The 18,691-nt window shown below is 35.8% G+C and overlaps 5 protein-coding genes across 20 annotated transcripts in view; 4 read left to right on the plus strand and 1 right to left on the minus strand.

Annotated features, from left to right (window-relative positions):
• Positions 1-4,637, plus strand: part of LOC109124399 (developmental protein SEPALLATA 3) — a 40,780-nt gene extending 36,143 nt beyond the window's left edge. The window contains exons 2-9 of one of the 11 annotated variants that reach the window (XM_087508840.1): positions 2,224-2,511; positions 3,285-3,372; positions 3,493-3,560; positions 3,662-3,761; positions 3,863-3,904; positions 3,988-4,029; positions 4,126-4,268; positions 4,379-4,637. In XM_087508840.1, coding sequence (XP_087364966.1) covers positions 2,327-2,511; positions 3,285-3,372; positions 3,493-3,560; positions 3,662-3,761; positions 3,863-3,904; positions 3,988-4,029; positions 4,126-4,268; positions 4,379-4,469 — 759 coding nt within the window. In that variant the 5' untranslated portion in view covers positions 2,224-2,326 and the 3' untranslated portion in view covers positions 4,470-4,637. Of the gene's footprint in view, positions 1-1,901; positions 2,512-3,284; positions 3,373-3,492; positions 3,561-3,661; positions 3,762-3,862; positions 3,905-3,987; positions 4,030-4,125; positions 4,269-4,378 lie in introns of those variants that run through there. The other 10 variants (XM_087508842.1, XM_087508844.1, XM_087508846.1 and 7 more) reach the window with 10 other exon arrangements.
• Positions 4,638-5,646: 1,009 nt separating this feature from the next.
• LOC104776776 (uncharacterized) lies at positions 5,647-7,372 on the plus strand. Its single transcript, XM_010500900.3, has 2 exons — positions 5,647-6,643; positions 7,034-7,372. The coding sequence occupies exons 1-2, from the start codon at positions 6,199-6,201 to the stop codon at positions 7,048-7,050; spliced, it is 462 nt and encodes a 153-aa protein (XP_010499202.1). The 5' UTR covers positions 5,647-6,198; the 3' UTR covers positions 7,051-7,372.
• Positions 7,373-7,386: 14 nt separating this feature from the next.
• Positions 7,387-9,411, plus strand: LOC104776778 (uncharacterized). Of its 2 annotated transcripts, XM_087508852.1 has the most exons (3): positions 7,387-7,700; positions 7,919-8,260; positions 8,758-9,411. In XM_087508852.1, exons 2-3 carry the CDS (start codon positions 8,120-8,122, stop codon positions 9,223-9,225), a joined length of 609 nt encoding a protein of 202 aa, XP_087364978.1. In that variant the 5' UTR covers positions 7,387-7,700; positions 7,919-8,119; the 3' UTR covers positions 9,226-9,411. The 2 variants fall into 2 exon arrangements, with proteins under 2 accessions (XP_087364978.1, XP_010499204.1); XM_010500902.3 differs by having other exon boundaries at positions 7,510-8,260.
• LOC104743556 (nuclear transport factor 2A) lies at positions 9,400-11,050 on the minus strand. Its single transcript, XM_087508853.1, has 2 exons — positions 10,559-11,050; positions 9,400-9,722 (listed from the first exon to the last, which is right to left on the minus strand). Exons 1-2 carry the CDS (start codon positions 10,853-10,855, stop codon positions 9,651-9,653), a joined length of 369 nt encoding a protein of 122 aa, XP_087364979.1. The 5' UTR covers positions 10,856-11,050; the 3' UTR covers positions 9,400-9,650.
• Positions 11,051-12,304: 1,254 nt separating this feature from the next.
• On the plus strand, positions 12,305-18,515 carry LOC104776780 (histidine kinase 3). Of its 5 annotated transcripts, none has more exons than XR_015595475.1 (12): positions 12,729-13,473; positions 13,596-14,080; positions 14,415-14,696; positions 14,899-15,068; positions 15,186-15,398; positions 15,478-15,664; positions 15,759-15,810; positions 15,895-16,124; positions 16,238-16,336; positions 16,428-17,545; positions 17,631-17,988; positions 18,074-18,515. XR_015595475.1 is itself a non-coding variant. In XM_087508851.1 (10 exons), exons 1-10 carry the CDS (start codon positions 13,574-13,576, stop codon positions 17,893-17,895), a joined length of 3,123 nt encoding a protein of 1,040 aa, XP_087364977.1. In that variant the 5' UTR covers positions 12,305-13,573; the 3' UTR covers positions 17,896-17,993. The 5 variants fall into 5 exon arrangements, 1 of the variants encoding a protein (XP_087364977.1); XR_015595476.1 differs by having other exon boundaries at positions 17,631-17,982; XR_015595473.1 differs by having other exon boundaries at positions 12,305-14,080.
• Positions 18,516-18,691: the final 176 nt, after the last annotated feature.

The following is an 18,691-nucleotide window of genomic DNA, read 5'->3' on the forward strand; positions in this document are numbered from 1 at the left end:
CTTAAAGAAATTACTCCTTAATTAGCGCGGTTAACTGAAATTGTATAAACAAAAATTATCTCTCTTTTTGTTTGATTCTTTTCAATTCTTTCATTATTATATATGTTGTAATTTTTTTCCTTTTGGATAAATGTCTTAAAAGAGATTCAAAGAATGTTTTTATTTTCTTGAAATGTTTGACAATTGAAAGTTTAAAAACTAAAAATAGTATATATCTCTGTTGGTCTCATACCTTGTAATTCACCACATATGTTGTCAATGGGGGAAGATTTGAAAAATTTGGGGTATAAAAAGACGAAGGAAAGAGTACAAAAAGAGAAGGAAAATATAGAAGATATATGTTTTAACTTCATTGGTATGAAATCAATAAATAAATAGTTGAATGTACTTTAGTTTCTCTTTCGGTTTAATGCACATCAAACTCTATCAATTGTCATCATCTTACATTGAAACTATACGACCAGATCTGATAAAGAAGTGAATTCGTACTTGCCTTCCTTTTCTTCTCATACGTACCCTTCTAACTATATTTGACTGTAAGTTATACCATTAAGTATTAACCATACGTTTTATTTTTACCTAATGAAAACTAAAGGAAATTGAAATATTATAATCTCGAACGAGTCCACATATAAAGACAAATAAATAGAACTGATCATGCAAACTTGCTTAAAGTGCTTTAACGATCAAGCGAGATAATCAAAAGATTCAGTGTGCAAATCAAAGAAACTAAAATGGTTTAAATATAACCAAACAGAATAATAATGCTATGTTTAGTTTTTCTAATTGAATCACACCTTTGTGTCCATCACCTACTTACCGGTCAAAATAAAGCAATTACGTCTGCAACCATAAAGCATATACTAAGAGTTTTGGTCAGACATGATCTCTAACATCGGACGAACCCTAAGATAACCAAAATAAACCATCACTTATATTCAAAACTCTGTTTATTTTATCCATTTATGTTTATTTTCTTCTTCCATATTTTTTTTTTCCTGTGTGTGTAGTCGCGTCAAACTCTCATACCAAACTGGATTTTATCAACATGGTTTGTTTTACAAAAGTGGATCATATACTATAAACATTACTATATTTATGTTAAGACCATACAAATTGGAAAACAAAAAGTATCTAGAACCATATACAAATTGGAAAACGATCGGAAAAAAAAACAGATCTAGCAGTAAGAGAGATGTAGATATTATGAATCTAGCAGTAAAGAAGAATAAAAAACAAGAATGAATCACAAAAGAGGGTGTTTTTACTTTACATTTTTCACCAATCACAAGGGGTAGTTCCGTAAGTTGGGAAAATCGTACGAGGCTTCACCTAGTTAAGGTTAGGTCACATGATTCCCTGAACTCGTTTATAAAAGCAACCAAAATAAATAAAACAAAAAATCCAATTTTAAAATTTTAGAAAACAAATCAGGTGGATTTATCAGACCCTACCATCCAGATGTCGACACGTGTCCGGACTCATTCATTGCCCTACTCTTTTCTGTTTAGGGTTGCCATCACTCATCACCCAAAGCCGCATCTTCACCGTCCATTTTTAGCTCTCATTTTCAACATTACTACTCTTATGAATCATACGATTTAATTATACATATCTCTGTCTCTCTCAACATATTAAAGCCATAATAATAATAATAATAATGGTTTTCATATGTTAGGGTTTATGTAGGATTTCCAGTTTTTTATAATTCGATGATCATCCTCCAGGTTAAAAAAAAAAAAAAAAAAAAGCATTCAACTTTCTTTAATTTAAACTATTGGACCAGAGGATCACATTTCTCTAAACTATGGATTTGAAAATGAGAAACCACTAGCTCGAGAGTGGAATTCAAAAAAAATATTGTCTCCATTACTAATAATGTATAAACATAAAAATCCACCAAATTGCTAGGTTTGAAAAGAACTAAAGCATGTATAGAGTAATTAACGATTTTTTTTCAATTTGCAATATTTGAATAAATCCTATGAGGGTTCCTTTGGTACACAATAATTGGAGGGTATATAAATATAGTTGAGGGCTGAGAGAGAGTATATAGAAAGAGAATATTTCAAGTCATGAAGCTGACATGTTAATGTACTTGGAGAGAAGTGTTGTGAGACTTGTACAAATGTATATGTACACTTTAAAAAGAAATATAACATAGAGAACAAATATAAACAAAACAAAAAAGAGAGAGAGAGAAGCTCATATATATATATATAGAATTGCTTGCAAAGAAAGAGAGAGAGAGAGAGAGATATTTGGGTAGAGAGAAAGAAAAGAAAAGAGAGAGAGAGAGAGAGAGAGAGAGAGAGAGAGAGAGAGAATGGGAAGGGGGAGAGTAGAATTGAAGAGGATAGAGAACAAGATCAATAGGCAAGTGACGTTTGCAAAGAGAAGGAATGGTCTTTTGAAGAAAGCATACGAGCTTTCCGTTCTGTGTGATGCAGAGGTTGCTCTCATCATCTTCTCAAATAGAGGAAAGCTGTACGAGTTTTGCAGTAGTTCGAGGTATATAGATATATATATATCTATCTACTTTTGTATGTATTACATACATATGTTATAACCAACATAAACAAATAAAAAAGAAATGTGTGTTTATGTATGTGTATGGGTCTTTCTGATGTGTTGTGTCGTACGTGTTCTATCATCCTTTTTAAAGAAGCAAAGAGGAAATTTTTGTTTTTGGGATACCCAAAATCTGTTTCATTTAAATTAAAAAAAAAAAAAAAGATTGCTTTTTTACATGTTTTTGTGTTTTCTGATGATTTCCACTTCTGTTTTCTTTCTATTTTTTTTCCTTACATCAAAGTTTTAATTCTTCTATTGCAGAATCCCCTAAGCTTTATTTGTTTGTCTATCCTTAGAAATTAATTATATATATAGGGGCTACTAAATATTATTTTATCTGAGAAGCTAAGTGAGAACAACCATCGATCTGATATGAAAATTAGGGTTAATTTCTCTGGTTAGTGATGAATTAAATTAATTATAGTGTTTCTCTTTTGATTTGTACGTGGTCGTCCAATTCGATCAAATCACTCAATTTTTTTAATGTCAGAAGTTCTTAAGGGCTTTCCAATTTTGGTCTGAAGTGATGCCAATGTCAAATTCATATCTCAAAGCTATCCATTGGATTTTTTTTTATTTTTTTTTATCCATTGGATTTATGTACTTGTGATCATCCTTGAACTTGATTTTGAATTTATAGCCAAATTAAGCTTATTGGGGTCTTGAATTTGTTAACTAATGAAATGAATTATTGTTTTATACGTCTGTAGCAGCATGCTTCGGACTCTTGAGAGGTACCAAAAATGTAACTATGGAGCACCAGAGCCCAATGTGCCTTCAAGAGAGGCCTTAGCAGTTGTACCCCTTCCTCTTTCTTCTTTCTTCTAATCTTAATTATAAAATCACACTCATTTTCTACTTACTTACTTAATTGTTCGGTAGAGATCCAATGGTTAATGTTGTTTTGATACACTGCAGGAGCTAAGTAGTCAACAAGAGTATCTCAAGCTTAAGGAGCGTTATGACGCCTTACAAAGAACCCAAAGGTAACAACTAATCATAATTAATCAACTCCTAATTAAGCTAGCTAGCTAGCTAGCTAGGTGTACAGTCAAACTTGAATGGTTTTTGAATCTTGAAATTATAGGAATCTACTGGGAGAAGATCTTGGGCCTCTAAGTTCAAAGGAGCTTGAGTCACTCGAGAGACAGCTTGATTCTTCCTTGAAGCAGATCCGAGCTCTCCGGGTACTATACCTTGTTTATCAGTTTCTCATATATGATCTGTACACTAGTAGTAATTAAGATATGCTATGTTAAAATATAATTGGGTTTAATTAATTCTGCAGACACAGTTTATGCTCGACCAGCTCAACGATCTTCAGAGTAAGGTAAATACTAACTACTCACATTAGCTCCTCTTTAATTCCAAATCTAGTATATATAACCACAAAAAAAAAAAAAAAAATCGCAGGAACGCATGCTGACTGAGACAAATAAAACTCTAAGACTAAGGGTAATTGAATATAATTATACACGTACTCGTCATTAATTAATTTGGTTAATAATAATGGTTTGAAGTAACGAAGAAAGTACTGTGTGTATGTGGCAGTTAGCAGATGGTTATCAGATGCCACTCCAACTGAACCCTAACCCAGAAGATCATCTTGATCCCTATGGTCGTCATCATCATCAACAACAACACTCTCAAGCTTTCTTCCAGCCTTTGGAATGTGAACCCATTCTTCAGATCGGGTAACTAATTAACTTTATAACCAATTCTTAATTTGGTCTCCTTTGATTATTTATATAAGCTAGGTAGCATCGATCTTAATTAAACCAAGATTAATTAATATGGATCGTAGGTATCAGGGGCAGCAAGATGGAATGGGAGCAGGACCAAGTGTGAATAATTACATGTTGGGTTGGTTACCTTATGATACCAACTCTATTTGAAACTTTCTTAATAATGAATTGCTTTCTTCTTCTTTTTTTGACATTTGAAGATGATCATGTTTCTTCTGATTTTATTACCTCTTATCATGTTTTCGGTCTTGTGTGCATGTGTGTGTGTAATAATGTTTAATTATAAAGCCCTTCTATAATTCAATAATTTTGTCATCAGTTTTGCTACCCATATGTTTTACCCATTACTCCTAGCTACACTCTCTCACACATAACTCTTTTTTTTTTTTTTTTTTTGAGTTTGTTTTTAAGTATGCTTCCTCCTGCTGCAGATTGTTTTAGATCATCAACTCCCATTTTATGTTATGCGATGCTTTGTAAGTTTGTATATATTATTAGTCATTAGACCACCATTAAGTCATTAACCAAAAACAAGAAAAACTCACACTACCTACTACCTAGCTAGTTGTTTTTTTAAAATATCTTGTTTATCACATAACGATGAACTCACTGTAGGCCCATCTAATATCATTTTGGGCCATCTTTATACTCTTGTATATGGCCTATGTAAGAAGACTCATACTTCATGAACTCCTCAAAATTTCACTATACCAAAATCTAATTAGAAAAAAAAACAGAAGAAAATTTCTAAGACTAGGCCTGGCTCATATATTGACTGGGTCCTATGCAAAATAATTTTAGGTTTGACTTTCTGGACACAAATGATATGATTAGTATTATTACCAATCCAATCCAATCCACAAAAATAATTTGATGTACAATCAATAAATTCGAATGATAACTTGATGTCTAACTTGCATGTTGTTCAATGATTGATCTCATCTTGTAACTTAATAAATGTCTTCATTTTTCTTTGTAATTTAAAAAATAAAAGGATTAGTGAAGATAATAATGAATTATTGAAATGTTAATCATCTATATATAACTTAATAATATCTTCACTCTAATTTCTAATTAGTCATTTCACAAATCCAAGTAGCCTGAATTGAAAACCCCTGAGATAAAAAACAGTTTCATTTTCCCTAAAAGCCATTAGTCTTTTTTATTATTTCATTGATACATCAAATTCAAAACTTGTAAAAGTCAAATAAATAACCAAAACCCAAAAAAAACAAAAAATTTCAGAAAAAAAAGAAAAGGGGGCAAAACAAGAAAACGACAGCTCTGGTATGATTGGAACAAATTTAATTACTTGTAAGTTACAGATAAGAAAGAAAGAAGATAAGAGAAAAGACCCCAACTCTCTCACGCCGCGTCATTACTGAGACCTTTGCATTACTCGCCATATCCCTCGCGTGTTCACAACGCGTCTTCCTTTTTTTTTAACTTCGTCCCTTGCTTTTTCCGTTATCCAAAACAACAACAACAACAACAACAAACAACAACACGATTCACGACGCTTCTGCCTTTGCATTTTATTTTTCACAAAATTCAAGGAAGAACTTTTGCATAAATTTCAGTCCTTTTTTTCTCTGTGTAAGAGAGATTGTTAGTTATCGTGTTTTGTAAGGCAATCTTCATTAACAGCACACCTTGTTCTTCTTCTTCTTCTCCTACCCACCCAATCAATTCTGCCGGCTGTTTTGTTTTTGTTTTCTTTTTTATCTCCTCGCCTCGGTTTTAGCAAAACACCCTTCTTTTTTTAGTTATCTTCTTCCTCAAGCAAATTCTTTTCTCTGTGATCTTTTTTGGAGATTAAACAAAACAAAAAAAAAAGTTGGGATTTTTTTTCATTCTTGTTCTTGTTGTTGTGGTTGTGATGATGAGAAGGGGGGAGCGAGATCAGCAGCAATCTAGGGTTTTTTACGATCTATCTTCTCTTGTTTTGAATCTTCTCCGTTCACCTCCTATGCCTATATCTTTCCCCGACGATCAGTTCTCCGATCCTCCTCCTCCTAGAATTCGTCCTCGTCCTCCTCATACCTCTTCGCATCATCGTTTCTCTTCGTTGTCGTCGTCGTCTCCTTCCTTGGCCCATATTTCACCGTCTGGGTTCGCGTCTTTGCTGCTTGGTATCTCTGTGGCTCTTATGCTTTGTGGATCTGTTACTTTCTTCATCGGCTTTCTTTTGTTGCCTTGGGTTCTCGCTCTTATCATGGTTTTCTATGTCGCTGGGATCGTCTCCGCCATTTCCATGGTTGGGAGGTCCATTCTCTGTTACGTCTTGACGCCTCCTTCTTTCTCCTCCGGAAAGCAGATTTCTGGTAATTAAATTTTATTATCCAAATTTTTAGGCTTAAATTTATAACAATTGGTGTCGGATCTGTTTAGATATCATCCAAATATTTGCTTCTTGATCATCTTTAAATGTTTCCGCTGGGTTTTGGTTAGAAATGGAGGTTTGAATTAGGGTTCTGTAAGGTTATAAAATATAGGAACACACATGTTTATTGTTCTGTTTTGATTGAAACGATCTTGTTCTTTGTTTCATCTTTTGGATTTTGACTGTTTTGTATTGTGCCCATTACATTTTCACCTTACTTTTTGTTCGTGTGCTTGGTTTCTCCTTATGAAAACTAAACCTATGTGTTGTTAATAAGCAGATTCATCTTCTTTTGCAATAACGTTTGTTTTTGACAAATATGATTTGGCAGAATGGAAGCTTTTGTGAAGTGACAAACCAATAAAAAAAAAGAAAAACAGAGCAAGGCTGGACAAAACGAAGAAGAAGAAGAAGAAGAAGAAGGGGATTTGATTATATAACCTTTATATATATCCAATAGAGAGTTTCTATATGTTCTTTATCTTGTATTTGGGGGTTGGGGGAAAATCATGTGGATATTGGGGGAAGTTTTATAACTTTACTTATCAAAAAGAATTTTCTATTTTACTTTTAGAGATAGAGAAAAGGCTTCTGATATTTGTGTGTGTTTTAATGGATATGGGTTCTTTTTATGTAACATTACTTCTTAAAGCATACAAAGATTTTAGGATTTCTACTGACTCCTTTTTTTTTTTTTTTTTTGCTTGTTTATGAGACAGTCCTGTATATGTTTGTGATCTCCTATAAATCTTGTTCTATCATCCATTTCTGCTTCTGTCCTCGATAGATTACTTGTTGTTCTTTTTTTTTGCTTATTCTCTTGATCTCTTTTAGGTGTTCCAGTTATAGCCCTTGAAGCTAGATGATTGGTTTTGGTTCTCTACTTATGGGCAGAGTATTCAAATCGATAAAGAAAAGCAGGAAGAGTAATACTCTTTTGGCAGACGTTTATGGGAAACAGAAAGCGTTTCAAGTTACGAGTTGAGTAGCAGCAGCAGGTTGTCCTTTCATTCTTTCTCTATTAACCTCTCTGTTATTGTAAAATCTTATTATTTCTGTGTGTGTGCGTGCGCGTGTGTGTGAATTCCGATACAGAAAGAATCTGAACTACAAACTAATACTAATACTAATACTAGTACATTATTTACATGTTGAATAGTATATTTAAATGTAGTACGCTATTGCGCATCACAATATATCTCTATTTCTTTGGTAGTGGAGGTGCCGTGCCGTCAATAGATGTCACGTGTCCTTGATTTACGTTGTCATCAATACAAAACAAAAGGGTCCCAAAACAAATGAGACTCTCTACCGAAAAATAAAATAGAGAGAACTGTAAGCAACAAACAAACATCGTCTTTGTTAGAGATAGGCGAGAGAGCGGCGGAGAGGTTAGAGTACAAGAAGGGTTTGTAAAATGGAGTCGAGTGACGATGTGGAGAATCTGAGCAAAGCCATCGAGAAGCTTCTTGATGAGAAGAGGAAGAGAGAAGCTTCTGGTGACTCATTTATCGAAGACGACGACGATCAGCTTTTGCTCTCTCGGCTTATCTCTCAGGTACTTCTTCGTTTCTTTCCCCCCCTGGAGCTCTGTTTTTCTCCTTTCTTGATTTATCTGATATGTTTGTGCCCAATCAACTTTTCTGGGTATAGAGATTGGATCATGACTATTTGAGAATATACTGTTATACCAACGAATCTTGTGTAATTTGTTCTGCTGTGATGAGTGCTTTGATTTGATTGAAATATGATTGGTCTGATCTTACTCGTGAATCAGACAGATACAAGTTGTTTGTCTTTTGTTGTAAGCCTATCACCACAAACTCCAATTTGTTGGGGGGGGGGGGGGGGGGGGGTTGGATCAGTAAAATGAAGATTTAATTATTAGTGTGTCTCCCCTTATTCTTATTTATTGCGTACTCGAGTCCTGGCGATACACTCAACGTATATCTTGCCAACATGATTGTGTTAGTTTCTGTTTCATGTCCTGTCTTGGGTTGAGTTGATGACCTATTCTCATTTCAGGGCTGATGCTAATTTTTGTTTGTAACTTAGTTGGAATCACCGAGGATGAAGGGAAAAACTCATGGGACAGCCAAAGAAGAAGAAGAGGAACAAAAAGAACAATCTCCAGAGTCTTCACCGACCAAAGGAAAACACGAGGGGAAGAAACATTTGGAAGAGAGTATAGAAGAATTAGCTAAAGACATCAAGAAGGTGCAGAGGCAGAACAAAATTACCCATATACTGATATCGGCTACGATCATCCTGACATTGACTTGGCAGCTCTCTCAGTACTCAATGATTTTCATGTTGAAAGATAGGATTAGCCACCCAGTCAGATCCATAGGGGGTATGCTTAATGGGATGTTCAAAAGTAAGATACGTCCACTCAAGAATCCACTCACGGGGGCTTCCACTTCCAAGGAGCAAAACAACCATGGGAATGGAACAGACAGTGGACCTCATGTTCAAGTGCCCGAGCTGTTGCGAGAATTTGGTTTCGATGACGATGACGAATAATAAATAGATCTCGTTTGTGACTCTATAATACAGTTGTTATCTGGGAACTGGGGGTCACCCTCACTATTTTCTTACTTTTCAATATAGGTAGTCTACTTTTGCACGGTCGTCGTGATGGAAAAGAAAAGAATAGTAGTTTGATCATATGAAAAAGGGTTTCAAAAGGGAACCATATTCCAAAATAAACATTTGTCATATCCTTAAAAGTACTTACTAAATCATGGATCAATGCCCGAAAACAAATAGAGTAATCTCAACCAAAGTAACAAAGGAGCTCCATTGATTTAAAATAAAAAACAGACAGCAAACCACGAGAAAATAAGCTTCATGTTCCAAATCTAAAACCAACTCACACCCCAAACTTCCATCAGTCTTCTTTTTGGCTTGTCATCATGGTGTGAATATACCTCCTTGCACCAGATCCCTCAGGCATAGTTCAACCTGAATATATCATTGAACACGTAGTAGGTTCCCTGATTCGATATCAAATGGAACATCTGTGCAGAAAAAGACAGGCGAGTCAAGAACCAGGCAAAATCCAAACAAGAATTATGCTACTTTTATAAAGGAATCCAATGCGTGATTCGCAATATGAGAGATGCATATATGTAGCTCTCAAGTTGATATGAATTCATCCCACTTAGTTCGATGCATAGATTCGACTAGTTTGATGTTCACACAAAAAATTGATAACAAAGACACAAGTAGTACCCTAAAAATAAAGAACTAAGAGGCAATGATACAAGCATATTATTTTGCTTCCTATAGGACAAATCTAGTATACAGCCTTCAAAACTGAAAAAAAACAAAAACCAAAAACAAAGTCCACAGCAGATGATGCACACACCAGAAGCAACACATAACCATATAGAATCGAGACATTTTAAACGAATGCAGTATATCAAAAACTACACAAGATCACAGTTGAGAAAAACCTAGAAGATGCATGGAAAAATAGAGTATTCCGATGCAACATTCACGAAACATAAGGAGAGAGAGAGGCTCCACAAGAAGAAATCTAAAATGCCAGAAAGAGGTGACTCAAGATTACATGTACACAAAACACTGGGAGAAAAAAAAAACTCTTAACCTTAAACTCTATCACTAAATGCATCAAAGAGGGTACAAAATTGCGAGACAATTCCAGATCGTTGAAGCTTCTAATGACCTAACTAACAGGCATATATATATATATATATAAAAATCAATCAGAAGAAATGCACAATTTTAAACCCTAAGACCCTACCGTACATGATCGTGAAACATGGGGGGGGGGGGGGGGAAACAATAAAAATCCAAGTGATAAGAGAAATTGAAGGGGGGGGGGGGAAACCTGGCTGAACTTGAGAGCGTGCTGTTCGCCAGCGAGCTGAAGGTTACCGGAGACAAAGACGAGCATACCGCCGGCGGGACCAGAAGGCTGACAATCGACGGTGGTGATGTTGTGCTTACACTGATTGAAAGGGAGGCTGGTGAGCTTAGCGACGATGTTCTGAGAGCCCTGGATCTTCTGGCCTTCGAAGGTCAACATGGATCCTTCTTGGTAGAGAGAAACCAAACCTGGACGATTCCCATCGAAGGTCGAGTAGTAGTGCTCAACGAAAGCCTTTGCAACTGCGTCTGGATCCATCCCTCCTTCTTCCTTTTTCCTGATTTGATTTTGATTGCTCTCTATCTACCGTCGTGCTTTCAAGAGGAGAGATGATGACCGAGACTAGAGGAGGAGGGTGTGAGAGAGAAATAACTACAACTGCAAAAACAAAATTGTACGGAATAGACCAATTAGGAAAAAGACGATACTTTTAAATGGGCCTTACAACTCATAACATTTTGGCCCATTCATCATGAATCATGATGGGTGAGAGAACAACCGTTGATTGGTGTCTTTCAAGCAATCCTATTTTTTAGAATAAAAATTCTATTAGCGATTTTTGCCAATAATTAGAAACAAATTTAAAAATGATTAGAAATCAAAAATACTAAGGAGATGTATTCAAATTGATATTTTAACGGATTTATATAAAATTTATAATGATGGATTTTAAAAAGTCTTATGAAATCCACTGTTATTTAAACTAATGATTTAAAATTTTATTTTAAAATACACAATTATTCAAAACAATTTGTAGGTTTGAATTTTAATAAACTTTTGGGATTTTGGAGGATCTTAGAGAATTTTTTAGTTAAAAATACAGAAATCTAAATCTCATGGTTTTAGGTGTGATTTTAAAGAATTTTACAATAAATCATATCAAATTTCCTAAAATAATCAAAATTATTTAAAATATCATAAAAACTAAAATCACTTGAAATATTAGATTGAAATTTTTTTAGAAATACCCCTTATGGTGTAAATTTTTCAAAAACACTCATTTAATCTATACATTTTCAAAAATACCCCTTTTTAAATATGAATATTATAAAGTTTTATATGGTTCACAAGGTACTTCTAGATAATAACTACTACCTTTAGACTCAATCCAAATATTTATAAAGTTTTAAAACATTTTAAAAGGTTTTTACAAGGCTTTATAAGGTTTACAAGGTTTTTGAAAAGTTTTTAAAAGGTATTTATATTTTATTTATAAAATATATTTAAAAAGTTTACACATATATAAAGGCAATTTGAAATATATTTATAAGCTTATACACAAATTTTGAAAATTTGCAAATTTTTAGTGGATTTTTTGGTAAAATTTTTAAAAAGGAGTATTTTTGAAAAATGATATTGTAAAAAAAGATTTTTTGAAATTCTCCTAATTAGATTGAATACACCCCTAAAAAAATGTTTAGACTTTCATATATCATCAACACGTGTTAAAACAGATGACGTTCACCTATGGAATAATTTTTTTTCAAAAAAAATTATATTTTAGTTTGGCAAAAAGAAGTGTATATTGAAATTGGAAAAAAACCGAGTTTTATTTGACTTGTATTAGAGGAGGGGAGGTTACTTGTATAATACTTTAGTGTTGTTTAGTTTTTTTTGATAATGGCCAAACATATTATTTTTTGTCACTTTACCAACTACTGCACCTCCCAATATTTTTTTGCGTAATAAATTCTTCTAACACGCCTTTTTTTTTTTTATTAATTTTAATTTTTATTATTGGAGGGTGAGGAGAAGTGAGACCATATATGCCTTTGTTCCCTTCTCGTGGGCCCCCCTTTTTTAGCTTTTTTTTTTCCTGCGCCGTTTAGTTATTTTACCAATCATTTAGTGTGTTATGTGTTATTAATGGTAATATTAATGAGGTATGTATTTTGTTTAACTAGAACACACACACACACACACAAAAAAAATCAGATTATTAAAACAAACTTGAATCTCAACTTGAAGATTTCTTCTAGAATCGAGTTTTTAATATCATCATCAGGATTTTTTTTGCTAAAAAATGAATTATATGTATTTTATTTAGTATCATATGCTAAAAGATTAAATTAAAAATATATAAAAATTGGAATTTAAGAATGAAATAAATAAAAAGAAAAAGATATAAACAATAATCAGATAATAGAGAGAGAGAAGGAAGCAGACATTTGTCTTCCACCATATTCTTCTCATCTTTTTTTTTTTTTTTTTTTTTTTTTTTTTTCCGATGATAGATTCTTCTTTCTTCTGCTTCTGCTTCTGCTTCTGCTTCTGCTCCTGCTCCTCCTTTGTTGTTGTTAGTTTCTTTTTTTTCTCCCATTAGACAATCCACTCAAAACTCTCTCCTCCTCCAGACTCCAGCTTCCTATTTCCTCACTTTCTAGCCGCTTTATTCCGCTCTCTCTCTCTCTCTCTCTCTCTCTCTCTCTCACTTCTTTCTTTCTCTCATCATCCTCATCATCATCACACTCTAGATTTCTCTTGAAACCAAACTCGTTGCGAATTATATACTAGTACGAACGAGCTGTTGTATTTTTTTGTTTGAGTTTCCTGTTTTGGATTTCGAGGAATCTCACTTTGGGACTTTAAAGTTCCTGTTTCAAAGTTTCTACCTTTCTTTTTTTTTGTTTTCTTCCTCTTATCTTTCGTCATCTTTGATTAAGTAGTAACCTCCCTTTGATCTCTTCTTTGGGGGGTTGTCTAATCTGACACGTTCCTCTGTCTTCTTGCTTTTCTCTCTTCTTGTTTCTCTGGGAAGCCTCTACAAAGGGATAACACAAAATAAAAAATAAAAATTATTGCTTTTGGATTTTCTTGATTCTCTCTGATTCGTCCCCTTTTGTACAGGGTTATTTTTTTTGTTTGGTTCTTGGGAGGTTTGTGAAAATTCTCCCAATTTATGTCTTAAGTTGAATTGAGTTTGTAAAAATCACTCTGTTTCTTTTTTTGGGGGTTGATCCTGTTTTCAAGTGGTGGATGAGTTTGTTCCATGTACTAGGGTTTGGTGTCAAGATTAGGCATCTCTTCTGGATGCTATGCTGCTGGTTCGTTTCTTGGTTCGTTGATTATGGGATCGAGGACAACAACAAGTCTGGTCTTCTAGTTGGCTCTGTCGGTGATCTTGAGAAGACGAAGATGATGACTACGTTGAAGAAGAAGAACTTCTTTAATAGGATCTCCACTACCGGACTCAAGATCCCCAGCTTCTCTTATCACTTTCTTGGCTCTGTTAAATTCAACAAGACTTGGTGGAGGAAGCTTGTCGTCGCTTGGGTCGTCTTCTGGCTCTTGGTCTCTATTTGGACCTTCTGGTACTTTAGCTCTCAAGCTATGGAGAAGAGGAAAGAGACCCTTACTAGTATGTGCGATGAGAGGGCTCGTATGCTTCAGGATCAGTTCAACGTTAGCATGAATCATGTTCAAGCCATGTCTATCTTGATTTCCACCTTCCACCATGGCAAGATTCCTTCTGCTATTGATCAGGTATTCTTCATTTCCCATCTGCTTATGTGTCTTCCATTTCTGTTTTGATTGTGTTATCATATCATCCTCGGGGAATTTTGATTGATGCCTGAGATCTAGTCTTGCTTGTAGAACATAAGTTGTTCCTACGGTGGTGTAGTATATGACCCATCCTTGGATGATTAATTTGACACTTACTTTTATAAAAAGGAAGTTTTTTCATTCAGTTAAGATTACAACTTTGCAGATTTGTTGCTAAGATAAAGTCTTGGTATTTAGCTAAAACTTGGTAGCTTGATTCCTGTCTTGTTGAGTATTAGTGAACAACACATTAACATCAATAAACTTTGTGTAGAGGACATTCTCCGAGTACACTGATAGAACTTCCTTTGAGAGGCCTCTCACGAGCGGGGTCGCATATGCTATGAGAGTGCTCCATTCAGAGAGGGAAGAATTTGAGAGGCAACAAGGTTGGACTATTAGGAGGATGGATTCTCTTGAACAAAATCCAGTTCATAAGGATGAATATGACCCGGAAGCTTTGGAACCATCCCCTGTTCAAGAGGAGTATGCTCCAGTCATCTTTGCTCAGGACACTGTTTCTCATGTAGTTTCTCTCGATATGCTGTCTGGGAAAGTAAGCTCCATAACTAGTTCTTATTTTACTGTTTTAATGTAGTTCACAATTATGGTCTACACTCACTACCCGGGGAATTCTGCTGGCATAGCTAGTTCATATTTCAATCTCTGCTTACTGATTAAGTTGTTGTGATCATTTTAGGTACAGTTTAGACCACTACTTTAACTGATACTTAATCTTGCTGAATTCTTCTTGACAGGAAGACCGCGAAAATGTGTTGCGGGCGAGGAGATCAGGTAAAGGGGTTTTGACAGCTCCTTTTCCATTGATAAAGACAAATAGACTTGGGGTGATCCTTACATTTGCAGTCTACAAGAGAGATCTCCCTTCAAATGCAACGCCAAAAGAGAGAATTGAGGCTACTAATGGGTGTGTGTTAGCATAGGCGTCTAAATAAATAATTAGAGTTAGATATTACATGCAAAATCACACAAAAGATTGACAGATATCATCTTTGCTCATTGATCTCTTTTGATGGCACTGAAGGTATCTTGGTGGAGTGTTTGACATTGAGTCCCTGGTGGAAAACTTGCTTCAGCAGCTAGCTAGCAAGCAAACAATTCTTGTCAATGTATACGATACCACCAATCACTCCCAGCCGATTAGCATGTATGGTTCAAATGTGTTCGTTGATGGGTTGGAACGTGTTAGTCTACTAAACTTTGGCGATCCATTTAGAAAGCATGAAATGCGTTGCAGGTACTTGGCCAATTCAGCATATGTCTGCTATATCTTCTTGTTGGCAAGAATCCAGGTGTTAAGCTTCTGTCTTTTGTAGATTTAAGCAGAAACCACCATGGCCGGTGCTATCAATGGTGACATCATTTGGCATCCTTGTGATTGCGTTGCTTGTTGCACATATAATCCATGCAACTGTGAGTCGGATAACCAAAGTTGAAGAAGATTGCCATAAAATGGAGCAGCTCAAGCAAAAGGCTGAAGCAGCAGATGTTGCAAAGTCACAGGTACATACATCATCCTCAATTGATAGTTTTCCGCAGCATATTAAGCTTTCTATGTTAGTGAAAAGGGTTGTACTCTAACTTTGTTTTTATGCAGTTCCTTGCTACTGTTTCACACGAAATCAGAACTCCGATGAATGGTGTTCTTGGTGAGTATTGAAATGGCCTCCTTCTTTCACCTCTGTTTTATGAATTCACATATTTTCTCATGTTGACTTTGATTTGGTTTGTAGGAATGTTGCATATGCTTATGGACACTGAGTTAGATGTTACGCAACAGGATTATGTGAGAACTGCACAGGCAAGTGGGAAAGCTTTAGTCTCGCTAATAAACGAGGTTTTGGACCAAGCAAAGATTGAATCTGGAAACCTTGAGCTTGAGGACGTGCGGTTTGATTTGAGAGGAATATTAGATGATGTCCTGTCACTCTTCTCTGGAAAGTCCCAACAAAAAGGGGTAGAGGTAACTTACTATATGATGATCTGCAAACCAAACAAAACTTTTTCCCACTTTCAGAGTTGTAACTTGTATGAAGTCTTTCTTACTGATTTTTTGTGTGATGCTGATGGATGCAGTTGGCAGTATACATATCTGATCGTGTTCCAGAGATGTTAATTGGTGATCCTGGGAGGTTTCGACAAATACTCACAAATCTTATGGGCAACTCCATTAAGGTAAATTGTTTGCTATATTCTTTGCTGATCATTCCTTTCATCCTAGTTGACTGATAAAAGGAGCTGATCATATTTATAAATATCCTGGCAGTTCACTGAGAAAGGACACATCTTTGTAACTGTTCAATTGGTGGAGGAGCTATTTGAATCTATCGATGGAGAGACAGCATTGACTCCGGAAGGTACACTTAGCGGGCTTCCAGTTGCAGACGGGCAGAGGAGCTGGGAAAACTTTAAAGCTTTCAGCTCCAATGGGCATAGGAGCTTTGAACCATCTCCACCTGATATCAACCTTATCGTCTCAGTTGAAGATACTGGCATAGGAATCCCTTTAGAAGCACAGTCCCGTATTTTTACGCCTTTCATGCAAGTCGGACCATCCATATCCAGGACGCATGGAGGCACAGGAATTGGACTAAGCATAAGCAAATGTCTAGTTGGACTGATGAAGGGAGAAATTGGATTCTCGAGTACTCCCAAGGTCGGGTCAACATTCACATTTACTGCTGTGTTTTCCAATGGCATGCAACAAACTGAAAGAAAAAACGACCCGCAGAACAACAACAACCAGCTCATGTTCTCGGAATTTCGGGGCATGAAAGCTGTGGTTGTTGACCATCGGCCTGCTAGGGCGAAAGTTTCGTGGTACCATTTTCAGCGGCTGGGAATTCGAGTCGAAGTAGTTGCACGTGTTGAACAGGCTCTACATTATATGAAGATTGGTACCACCACTGTGAATATGATTCTTATAGAGCAAGAGATATGGAATAGGGAAGCAGATGTGTTCATTAAGAAGCTGCAGAAAGAACCTCTTGTCCTTTCACCTAAATTGTTTTTGTTAGCAAACTCAGTTGAATCGTCAATGCCAGATGCTTTTTGCAACGGTATAGATCCTCCAATAGTGATAGTGAAACCATTGAGGGCAAGTATGCTAGCAGCAACTTTGCAGAGGGGATTGGGTATTGGAAACAGGGAACCACCTCAACACAAGGGACCTCCTGCTTTGGTTCTCAGGAATCTTCTCCTTGGTAGGAAAATTTTAATCGTGGATGATAACAACGTAAATCTCAGAGTGGCAGCAGGAGCTCTGAAAAAGTATGGGGCTGATGTGGTGTGCGCTGAGAGCGGGATAAAGGCAATCTCATTGCTTAAGCCACCCCACGAGTTTGATGCTTGCTTCATGGACATTCAGATGCCAGAAATGGACGGGTATGTCTAGATTGTTATATACCACAAGTTTGTGAAAAAAAAGTTGAAATATGTAACTAACAGTTGAGATGTTTTATTTCTGCAGATTTGAGGCAACGAAGAGAATACGGGATATGGAAGAGGAGATGAACAAGAGAATAAAGAATGGGGAGGCATTGATAGTAGAGAATGGTAACAAATCAAGCTGGCATCTCCCTGTATTAGCAATGACAGCGGACGTGATTCAAGCAACGCATGAGGAATGTCTAAAGTGTGGAATGGATGGGTATGTATCAAAACCCTTTGAAGCAGAGCAGCTGTACAGGGAAGTGTCTCGGTTTTTCAATTCACCTTCAGATACAGAAACATGAAAAAGAAAAAGAAAAAAAAGGATGGGGTGTAAAGAAGTACGGCGAAGGAAACACAAAAAAAAACTCGTGTCTCCTTAGCATCTTGAAGTAGTAGTAAGCCCTTATCTTTCTCATCTTAAAAAAAGCAAGCTTTCTCAACTGTTACTAACGCCTTTTCTGTTGTTGATATTGCTTGCAGGAAAGAAAAAAGAAAAAAACAGATTGACGATTGCAAAAAGAGTGTATATAGAAAGGCCGGTGTGACCATATTTGTGGCCAGGCCAAGAAGTTAGACCAGTTTCTCTCCTGTAAAGTTTTTTTTTTCTTTTGTCTTCTCTGTGATTGGGGAGACGACCCAAAAACATGTGGTTTGTAGATGAGAGTAGCAGCTAGCTGGGAATCTCTCTTAACTCAAGAGTTGGTTTGGACAGGGAAGAAGAGAGAGAGAGAGCATAGTACGTGTGTAAAAGTGTTGTGTGTAATGATGATTTAGGGATTCTTCTTGTAGTAGAACTAGTTGAAGGTTTGTTCGTTAATCATCATCGTCCAGGATAGGGGAGTGGACAATTACCTTTATTATACAGATACACTCTGGCACTTTTGTGATATAAAAAAGTATGAAGATAGCTTTACTTTCTCAATGGTGGTGACTACTACGTGAGTGCTTTTTTTGACTTTTATAATAAAACACGTCCGCGAGAGGTTGACCATAACGATGATTGTCCACATTGACATTGGGAGAGAGAGAGAGAGGAAATAGGCTTTCCCAAGCATTTCAAAGCCCAATAATAGTAAACCAATCAGTGACATCCACGTA

The sequence above is a fragment of the Camelina sativa genome, chromosome 3 (assembly GCF_030686135.1).
Source record: "Camelina sativa cultivar CO46 ecotype springtype chromosome 3, ASM3068613v1".
In the NCBI taxonomy this organism is placed as follows: Eukaryota; Viridiplantae; Streptophyta; class Magnoliopsida; order Brassicales; family Brassicaceae; genus Camelina; species Camelina sativa.